Genomic DNA, 10,656 nt, shown 5'->3' with positions numbered 1-10,656 from the left:
TGCCTAAAAAGGGAGACTCAGGCAAATCTGACACCACTGCCAGGGCAAATAATCTCTTCTTGAAGAAAAGCAAGTATGGGAATAATACATTGAATTTCCATTTATTTATTGAATTAATTCAATTAGTTCTGTGGTTTAAATGCAGATGCATGCATGTGTTGACAGGCAGCTTCTCCCTACATCTAAACTTCTTGCTGTAAATCCTGGATGTGGTGTCAAAATGAGGGTCCCTTTTATCAGTCAGTTCAGTTCAGTTTAAAGAGTTAATTACATCTCTAGAAAGAAGGTATATAAATAACGACAATGATTCCATACATCTAAAATCCACTCACAGACCTAGTTTGTGCTGCCTTCTGTTATCAGGGCTTGTGCGATATAATGAACACGCCAAGCCAAATTTAGCCAATTTCGGTGTATTGAAAATCTTTTAAACCATGATACTTCTTAGAAATGTGTGGCAGCAGCACAAATCACACCAAATATTTCTAAAAATCACTGAGATTTCATGAATGCAAAACATGAATGCATGTTTTATCTCACAAGGCAGTTGCTTTCTTTCATGTGGATAGACTATGATATAATGAAGTATATCGTACGACAGGTAAGCTCTTCATCCGAGCCTGTACACACAATAGACACTAGGGGGCAGGCTACACACACCATGTTAGCACAGACAACAAACAAGATTTTTTTACAGATAATTCACAGAGAGAGATCAGACTAAACACAGAGAGAAGAAAGACCTTATCGTACTAATTGTCCATTAGGAAGAGTTGACATCGTTAAGCAGCAAAAGTCAATAACATTAATGACTGTAACACTATGTTGAGAAGTGATTCCAACCGTGTATGAGTCAGATGGAAGTTTTTTGTTTGTTTGATTTTTTGCGGACAGTAAAATACATGGTGGGTAGCACAGAAGAACAGCTTTCTGTGCATTTGAATGTGCTGGATGAGGATTCGGCGACTCACTCATCTCATATTATTTGCATATATCTATCGCAAACAACATATGCAAGAACAGTGTCAAAGAGATTGGACTTGAAGTACCGCTTAGAATACAAAAAAATCATAAAACTCATAAATATCATGCTAATATATATTTATATATACTGTACTGTAGCCCAGACACATGGGTTGTCATACTAGAGTCCACTAAGATCTTTCCTCTTGCTCCTCATCGTATTAATGCTTCCCACCCAAACCACCATGTTCATGTCTTCTCCTTAGTGTTAATGCACAAAACATTGAACACAGCCAAAAATCAAACCAATGAATAGCTGATTGAATAGCTGAATGATCATGTCAAATCTCTTTTTCTATGTGTAATTCCAATGCTCATTATAAGGTTTGTGTGTCTTACAGATGCCACATAAAAACTAAAACTTGTGCAGATGTAATCCAGGTGTTATTTGCTTTAAGAGATTGACGTCTTTGTGTTCCAGCTTTGTCTGTGTACTGTAAACATCTCATCTTTCTCTCACATCATGGAATGCCAGTAGTTTTCCACCACACATTCTCTAGTGGTTTGGACCAGAAACGCAATATAATCATATCCCGACAGATATTACGGCTCTCACCATCACTGCATTGTATTGTGTCATCTGTTTTGCTGCAACATGCCTCAATGCGTTTAGGAAGGAAGACGGTAAAAACCTATTTTATAATATAACCAGTTCTGCAACATGCTGGTCTGTTCCACAGGCTGCCCCACGCTGCTGGCATCATCACTGCATTATGTAATATGCACGCAAAACCACGTGAAAAATTAGGTTACTGGAAATATGTGCAGCAAGAGCACCACACGAAGTTAAACTCATCTGTTTGTGTCAAAGTAATGTTTTAAAAAGTGTTTGTTTGCATGCTTGTGCAATTGCACATAAATGGTTGAATGTGTTTCCAGTTAGAGACCATAACTTTCCAGTTTATTCCAGTTTCTTTCCCATTATGCGCGGCACTCAAGTGCACCATCTTTCTGCATTGGTATGAAATTTTCATGTAAGAAAAGCCGTGAGGAGAGTTCATCCAAAACTGTGGGACCTTTTTTTTCAGTGGTTTAGTCCAGAGAGTGGGTGTTCATATTGTCCAGCTACATAGCATCTGTAGCTGGCATGAAGTAGACAAACTTTAATACCCAACAAAAGATGTGGTAGTCCTGTGCTGTAAATCCAGCCTCCATTTACAGTCAGTGGCAAAGGAAATGACAGGTGAGTATAAGTTTATTGCGCACAGATAAAGGTGGATTCCCTCCCGTGTACCTGCTTACACTCGACTACGCTTGTGGAACAGTGTAAAGGGATCGTGCAGAATCAATTTGGGCAGTAAGGCAGCACATGCAGGAGCTGGCTAGTGGGGCGAGGACTTAGGGATTGGGGTACCATATAGTGGGGGCATCCATAGGTAAATATACACAATAGAGGAGGTGCTGTGTGTGTGTGTCTGCATGTGTTTTTATGTGTGTGAGTGTATCTGTATGTGTGAGCACCTCCAGGAGTTCATGGTCTCTCAGTCTCTATCATTCTCCTCCTTTCTCCTGTATCAGTCATTCTTTTCTCCCTCCATCTCTTTCTCTATGTTGTTAGACCCCTGCGCTGCGGGGTGCGCGGGGGTTCGGTTTCCCATCGTGGGTCCGACGGTTTCTCCCCTTCCTTATCTCCTGAAGATGCTTCCACTTCTTGTTAGTTGGGAGGGTCGCGGGGCCCAGAGGCGGGACGTCCTTCCCTTGAGCAGGAAAGCTCTTATCCACTTGGTCACTGCCAGCATTCTTCCGCGCCCAGACTTGCTCGCAAATCTGGTCGACGGTACTTAGGTTAGGGTGGTCCACGAGCTGCATGAAGTCCCGATACCAAAGCTTTTGATTGGTCATAGGAGGCCCACCTCCACTACGGGGGTCTAATCGGACAGGTGCATCAGAGGGCAGATTGGAGACTGAGGAAGACGTTGAAGGTACAACTTCTAAGGTGATGCCTAGAAGGGTTTGCGTGAAGCCGTGTTCCATGGCGTGGCACTGGTAGATGCCGATATCTCTCTTCAGGACACGGCGAATCAGAAGGCCTCTGTCTGTCTGGAGGATGCGGTCATCTAGACGCACCTGGAAAACAGATCGAAATGTTGGAGACTAAAATTGGTACTGAAGATCCCCCTGCTTTTTCCTGACTTCTTGGTGGTGATTATTAACGGTCATAGTATGTAATATGTAATGTCTTTTCAGAAGATACTGACTTAAATGACTTTGCTTAACAAAGTTATGTGGGAAAAATGATTCAATACAGCTAAAATGTATTTTTTCATGACTAACACATGACTAAGGGTCATGTTTTAGTCATGACTAACATCACGGTGAATAAAAATCTTTGGTGACTTTGGACAATGTGTCAGATCTTGGAGTAATAACCTCTCTCCACTCTCTTCCACCCCTCTTACCTCTTCCCGTGGGTTCTGTGGATGTTTCTGGAAGGTCCAGGTGACTCTGGCCTGAAGGGATTTGGGGATGCACTCTAAGAAAGTGCTGCTTCCCTCAACTCCATACAGCTTCCTCTCTGCAACGCGGTACTTATGATGGTCTGCAGGGGGCAGCAGAGACAAGGACATTACAGATACACTCGAACTCAGGGCACAAGGCAAAATGAAGAAGGCAATTAAAAAATATATAATAATATAAGAGGAACAAGGTAAGACAGGTGAGAAAAGAGCTGGAAAAAACAATAACAGACAGGACAGACCAAGAAAAGACAGGATAACATGGGACAGACACTGACCTTCAATAATCTGTGCATTTATCTGTAATTTATCTGTAAATTATCTGTACAATAATCTGTGCAATTTATCCTGTACATAACAGTCCGCAAATACAATTTATAATTTAAAATAATGCTTATTTTTATTACACTCTTTTGTATATACTTGTTGTTTTTTTTTACCTAATTCTATCTTTTGCTGGTGCTGCTGGAAATTGGAATAAAGGTATATTGAATTGACAAAGAAACCAAAACAGTTTGAAACAGTTTCCCTGATCTATAAAGACCAGATTATAACATAGTTACTGGATCTTTTTGAGTCTTGTGGTGCCAGTATATAAACATATTTCTTCACAAGAAAAATATGTAACCCACATTAGTTATAATAGAAATATCACAATAGCACAATAGAGTCCTAGTCAACACTGATTAATGAGCCTCTGTGTAGCTGCTGATGAGAGTTCACCACAGTCACACAAAAAGCAGCATCCTGTTGGACACTGATGAATATTTGTCTGTACTTCTTACATGCATTTCCACCCTCATTAGGGACAATTCCTCTGACCTTCATTAGACTACATGATGTAATCGTATTACCAAGGAGCTCCTTCAGTTTGAGCAATTAGCCTGATTCAGCTTTGTGGCAGAAGATAGCAGATAGCGACAGAATGCTGGCATTGTGGTCTAGAGGGGCAGAGGTCACTTTGGGGTGAAGGGTGGAAGGATTTAAAATTTTTTCAGCACGGAGACAGCGAGATGTCAGATGCACTGTCACAGTCTCTGTGAGTCAGAGCAGGGTCAGAGTGAGTTCTTATTGAGTAAATGTACCTCTGCAGCAGTTTGCCTCCAACCCAGTCACACCTGCTAAACAACAACCCAGACAAAGCAGTAGTTTTTGAATCATACCTCCAGAGCACAGGGTGTTGGGGTCTCCGTTCCTTACATCCTGGCGACGGAAACGTCTGTAATGTTGTTAATAAGACTTTATTACAATTTGCTATATAAACATACTTGAATATACTTGCAGTTGCAATAGTTTCATTGTGTGTTCTTGCTCAGTGTAATGAATCGTCGTCTGGTGTGTGTCATTAGTGTCGCAAACCTCTTGGTGTTTGGCAGGTAGCGAGTACAGGACGTTCCATCCCAGGCGCAGTACGGGTCTCTGGCCAGGCAGCACTCAGCACAGGCCTTCCCATACACACTGCAGCGGTGAAGAGGAACCTGGGCAATGCCTGTGTCTGAGCCCAGATACAGCTGTTGCTGTGAGGACAAGCGTTAAAAAAAGAGGCTTTCAGGACTGTGATTCTATCAGAATTAAAATCAGTTTGTACTACTTTATGATGCCTCCTTGTGCTATTGTACTGTTAATGGTTGTCAATACTCAGTAAAATGTGCAAAAAGTTGGGTGAGCCTTCTCATGGAAGCCTGGTATTGATGGTAAATTATGTTTTCAGTGCTTTTAAGTATAAAACAAACATACTCGTTTTGAGGAGATCTGCATGTCGATGATGGATGAGGCATCCTGAGAAGCAGAGAAGGTACAGTGAATGGATTACTTTGTCACATATAAATAAGTTAATTTAACATCTAAGTGGTTAAGTGCTTCTATCTACAAGAAATCAGCTTTATCATAGTTTCCTTACTTTGAAGACCTCCAGCTCTTCCAGTAGAAGTTCCTCCATGTTGTTCCAGCTCTCTTTGGGGACATTAATCACCTTTAGCACTGTCCCTTTGTCTGAAATAAGAGACACAGTCCATCAAGTCACTTTTAATGCATCATTTCATTATTTCCATGTTTAAATATGAAACTAAGAGTTGGAGCTGAAAGAAGTAATTCACCTGTGCCAATAAACATGACATCATACTGTCCATCGGCAGCGTTCACTCTGTCCACAGCAATCTGTGTGAAGCTGTAGTCCACGTTAGTTCTGACGAAGATGGGCCGGCGGCTCATTGGGTAGACCGGGTTATACATCAGAGGGTGGTGACGTGCAAACTGGATCACATCATCTGGGAAACCCTTTGTGGACTCAAAGCTGCCAAAAGTCTTACTGGGACACTGGTGGGCGAACAACAAAGAAAAGTTTATTTCATATTGCAGCATAAGGTCCTTGCTTAAATAAAGAGAACAAAAACTAATGCAATACAGTACATATCAGCAATTCATGTACTTCAACAGTCCAGTCAGTCTACTGTACTTCTACTGTAAGGGATTTGTTGTAGCTCTGCAGAGTACAGTGGACCCTTCACAGCGTGTACAGTTTGCTCATGAAGTGAAAAACTTTTGATCTGGTTTATGCACTTCAAACTCTCAATCTGCTTTCCATGCAGTTTTGCACAATTCACTTGTAAGCATGATCGTTTTCTTTTAATTTGATTCGTACCGCTAATTTTACAACCCAGTGAGTTGATGATGGCGTGAGAGAGGGTTTACTGTAGGCCAAATACAATTACTATTCTGCAGTAATACAGTGGAGATTGTTCTGCTGTGGCAGTAACAGCTGAAGCTCTGCATAACAAATCCTGCTGACGCTACGCTTGTGTGCTTAGCAGAATGTAAGAGCCCTGATAAGCACATATTGATTGGGAGAGCTTTTGGATGAAATGAGGTCTAATATTGAGTACTACTGTACCAGTGTATGAAGTGCCCATAAGACTTATACCACAAGAATATTATATGAGATGAATGGAAATTGTAGAAACCAGAGAGAAAAAGTATTTGGAGTTGTTACATAACACTAATATTGTGATTTTGACACAGAACTTCAATATTGGTGTGGATTCACAAACCCGCTGATGATCCTGAACCACTTTCTGTGGCTAGCAGCTGAGGTTGACTCCTCACAAAAAATTCCCCTATGTCCATAACTGTTACTCCATTAACTGGTTAGATATCTGACTACCAACCTCGCTCACTGACTGTGACAGACTGAATGAAACACAACGTGCACAAGACAACAACCTCTCATGACAAAGTGAGGACGGGCCTAAAGATGACGACATTTTCCCTGTAATAGAACTTTGCTCCATTCATTTGCCTGTCCGGTCAGAGAGCCTCACAGGAAATGACACAAAGTTTTAAAAACCTAAAAGATTCAGGGCTTTTCAGAAAACATTTTGGGCTGAAGCCCAAGACATCCCCTCCCTGCTCTGCCTCTGGATAATATTGTTGGGGAATTTTATCTTAAGCAATGTATCACATTTTAAGATGACCATATTTTGTATTTAAAATCTGAATTTACAAAGCAAATAGTGTAAGTGTAAGTGTAGAATGCAATATTTCCCCCTGAAAGCATGATATGTAAATATTCTGTAAAGTAAAAGTATCTCAGAATTGTACTTAAATGTTGTTCTTCTGTAAAGGTACTTTTCACTCTTGACACTTCTCTGTGGATGAGTCTTGAATGATACTGACATACCATTCCTGGGCGGGGATAGGGGACTTTTCCCTGGAAGGGGACCCACTGGTAGTTAGGCCCCTCTTTGTGAGCGAAGGGCCCCAGGAAGGCCCTCCGGATGTCATTCATGGAGTAGAGACACACAGCTGAGCCTTTAAATACACTGCTGCTGGGGGACAGGGGAGCTGAGTTAGAAATATCAAAACACGCATAACACAAGCACACACACACACACACACACACACACACACACACACACACACACACACACACACACACACACACACACACACACACAATATAAACTGACTCTGACCTGGAAGTAGAGAAGACAGTGTAGACCAGAGGGTTCTTTCTGTCCCTCGTCTGCAACAGGAACACATCACCTGAGGACGGACACACACACTCAGGTCAGGTGGTGGCAGTCCAGAGGTCAAAGGTTGAAAGAAAGATAAGCAAAGCCCTATGGCCATGTCTAACTACTTTAAAGAGACATTTCACTTAGAACTGAGGGTCACGACCTGGAGTGAATTCAACGACAGCTTCGAGCAGAGGTTTGTAAAATGAATTTAAACAAGTAGTCCCACTAAGACACATTTTAGTTGGTAGGTTGAGGACGTTATTGCCCACAGATATGGTCAATGAGATCAGTCAGAAGCATCTTGAGAGCTGAAACTGCTGTGGCTGCTGTGCAAACCACATGAGTGGAGGTTTGGTGTTTCTCTTGCTGAGATATGGCATTGTCATGTGTTGATTCCTCTCTTGGTCAGATTGTCATGGTTTTATTTCTTAAAATAAAGTGCATGTTTTCTTCACTCATTCTGTTCTCACGTGGTACAAATGCAGTTTACAGTCACAACTGTGGCAGACTGAAATTCTTTGTAATCATGGCAGGTACAGCAGGCCTCTCAACCTCTTTGCTAAATTATGATTGGACAATTGTTTGGAGGAGGGCTTTAACGAGAGGCCAATTGTTGCAGAGGAACATGATTTACACTTCTTCAAGTCCAGGGATTCCTCCTAGACATTTTTTAAGTAATACATTCAGTTCAGAGCAGTTTTATCTGTAAATTGTAAATATTTATGAACTGGCACTAGATGTTTGTGGAACTATCTGAGGGAGATTAAGTGAAATTATGTCGTCTTTATCATAAAATATTTCCTCTGCCCACAATTCATTCTTTAGAAATGTAGCCTTGCTTCTGGATCATGGCTAATGAAAACACATTATTGCCTTTTGTCATATGAAGACTCACCAGAGGCAAGCCTGCAACTTAGCCTGAACCCACAAGAAAAACATTGGCTTGGGATCAAGCCAGAATCTATTACCGATTAATCTCTCACTCATGCTTTCTCTGAGTCTGCAGGAATGTGGGGCTGAATGAGAATCTACAATTGAGGTCAGAAATCCTGGTTAATTTATTGTGCTTTCCTTGACTTTCTCTCCCTTGTATGCACAGAACGTGCTTCTGGGTAAAAATCCAATGGACGATGCAAGGTTTTGGTTTGGGTTTTTCTGACTTCTGATCACTGTATTTTTCTTTAACATTTTGCATTATGATAATAACGCTTGTCCACAACATGATGTTAGTCATAAATAGGTTGACAGTGCAGAATCTGTATTTTGCAAGATGAACTTACGCAGCTCGTCAAAGTAGGTGTCGCTGCCGTCGGCTCCTGGTACCGAGCAGATCAGACGGGTCTTGAGGAATGTCGTCCACTTGTTCACCAGACTTCGCTGGCCGCCCATGTCATTCTGATTCATGACGAAATGTCAAGAGTCGTTACACAAATTAAAAGTAATATCTTGTTATGATGTGAAAGAAGACAGTAAGTAAACTGGGAACCTGCCACTTTCAGTGCTTAACCAAAATAAATTATAACAGAACATGACCTCATTTTGTTACAGAATCTGTCAAAAGGCCAGACTGAGTGGGCAGACTGGTGTTATTTTCACACCCAATTTATTTGGACTTAAGCAATGAAACGATCTCTCACCCTGCAGAGCTGTCCGATGCGGGAGTAGGTGGACTTTCCCAGCCCCTGGGCCTCAACCGCCGTCTCACGGAAGAAGAAAAATACTTTGTCATCATCAGGGTTTTCACTTTCCGGGACCCAGAAGGAACCAACAAACTTTGGCTCTGGTGGACATGAAGAGGAACAATGTCAAACAAGTTGTTTTGTTCTAAGCACAAACAGATTCCACTTAGTTACATAAGAACAGAAGCCTAAGCTGACACATGAACACACACAGACCATTGAGCCAGCGTGAGTCATGCTGTTCAGTGCGGATGGACGGGCGTTTCCCCAGGCTCCTAAAGATGGTAAAGTCTCGTCCCATTAAGTCTGTGGCCACGCCAGCATATAGCTCATCACCTAGGAGACAAAAGGAATCAATACCTCATTGGGTCGTCATGTACTGTCCACCAAAAACAGCTAAAATGATGGCATGAAAATGTTAGAAAACATGAATAATATATTTCCAATACACTCTTGAGGCAGCATCAGTCTAATTCTGGGATAAGCAATGCTGAATCAGTGATGATAAAGCCTTACAGAAGACAAATTTTAAGTAAAAAGCGAAGTGGGTCAGCTCACCGACAAGTACCGATGCAGCATTGTGGCGCGGATCATATGGACTCTTTCCTTTCCCGTCCTCCACCTTAGAGGGGTCAATCCTGAACACATGGTCCTGATGGAGAGAGTACAGGCAGAACTGGAGTTAAGGCGCGGTCCTACATACATATCAGAATAATACAGTCATTGTTGGGGTGAGATTTCAGGTGTGAGATCTTGGCAGAGTGAGGGACTCCAAACAAATCCGAAACCAGCAACTTGAGCAAACATGATATATTTGTCTGCACCCCTTTGCCGTAATTCACCTTCTCTGCAGCATCAGTCTCGACTCCAGTTTGCCTTCAGTGAATTTTGTTACGCTAAGGTTTCCAAGTGTGAGTAACTGCTGGATATCAGATGTCAACATTCATCTTTTTATACACATAAACCTTGTTTTAGGTTCTTTCCTGCAGTTTGTTCAGATTATGTTGCCACTTTTAATGAACAGACAGTTATTTGCTTGGCAGAGGTTGTTTTTAATAACTTTTTGTTTGAGCAAGTGAGAAAAAAAAGTAGTGACAAGATTTTCTGATGATGTTGGTGTTGTTTTTCTGTATCCCTCACCTCCATCCTGTGTCCCACCTCTACAAAGGCACAGGTAGGGTGGAAGGCCCCGGTTCCACAGGCATACAGGTGGGTGCGGTTATAGTGGTGCACAATCTTCACGTAGTTCACACAGTCAGACTGAAAGACACACACAGATACACAGTTCAGTTTACTTCTGAATAGCAATTTGAAGGTGGACATTAGGGAAAAAAAAATCTTCATTGATTTGGATCTTGGGCTGCACGGTGGCGCAGCAGGTAGTGCGCGTGCCTCACAGCAAGAAGGTTGCCGGTTCAATCCCCGGGTCAGACGGGGCCTTTCTGTGTGAAGTTTGCATGTTCTTCCCGTGCATGCGTGGGT

At 41.9% G+C, this 10,656-nt stretch overlaps 1 protein-coding gene across 3 annotated transcripts in view; it reads right to left on the bottom strand.

Annotated features, from left to right (window-relative positions):
- sema3b (sema domain, immunoglobulin domain (Ig), short basic domain, secreted, (semaphorin) 3B) overlaps window positions 1-10,656 on the bottom strand; it is a 72,634-nt gene that overhangs the window by 702 nt on the left and 61,276 nt on the right. For all 3 annotated transcript variants that reach the window (XM_070968251.1, XM_070968252.1, XM_070968253.1), the window contains 14 exons: window positions 10,315-10,434; window positions 9,733-9,826; window positions 9,391-9,510; window positions 9,133-9,275; window positions 8,776-8,890; window positions 7,451-7,520; window positions 7,156-7,300; window positions 5,576-5,795; window positions 5,380-5,471; window positions 5,217-5,258; window positions 4,839-4,996; window positions 4,643-4,698; window positions 3,423-3,562; window positions 1-3,090 (listed from right to left, as the gene is read on the bottom strand). The exon at window positions 1-3,090 is cut by the window's left edge and continues 702 nt beyond it. In XM_070968251.1, coding sequence (XP_070824352.1) covers window positions 2,578-3,090; window positions 3,423-3,562; window positions 4,643-4,698; window positions 4,839-4,996; window positions 5,217-5,258; window positions 5,380-5,471; window positions 5,576-5,795; window positions 7,156-7,300; window positions 7,451-7,520; window positions 8,776-8,890; window positions 9,133-9,275; window positions 9,391-9,510; window positions 9,733-9,826; window positions 10,315-10,434 — 2,028 coding nt within the window. In that variant the 3' untranslated portion in view covers window positions 1-2,577. The remainder of the gene's footprint in view (window positions 3,091-3,422; window positions 3,563-4,642; window positions 4,699-4,838; window positions 4,997-5,216; window positions 5,259-5,379; window positions 5,472-5,575; window positions 5,796-7,155; window positions 7,301-7,450; window positions 7,521-8,775; window positions 8,891-9,132; window positions 9,276-9,390; window positions 9,511-9,732; window positions 9,827-10,314; window positions 10,435-10,656) is intronic.

The sequence above is a fragment of the Chaetodon trifascialis genome, chromosome 8 (assembly GCF_039877785.1).
Source record: "Chaetodon trifascialis isolate fChaTrf1 chromosome 8, fChaTrf1.hap1, whole genome shotgun sequence".
In the NCBI taxonomy this organism is placed as follows: Eukaryota; Metazoa; Chordata; class Actinopteri; order Chaetodontiformes; family Chaetodontidae; genus Chaetodon; species Chaetodon trifascialis.
This window is presented reverse-complemented; position numbering and strand designations above follow the sequence as displayed.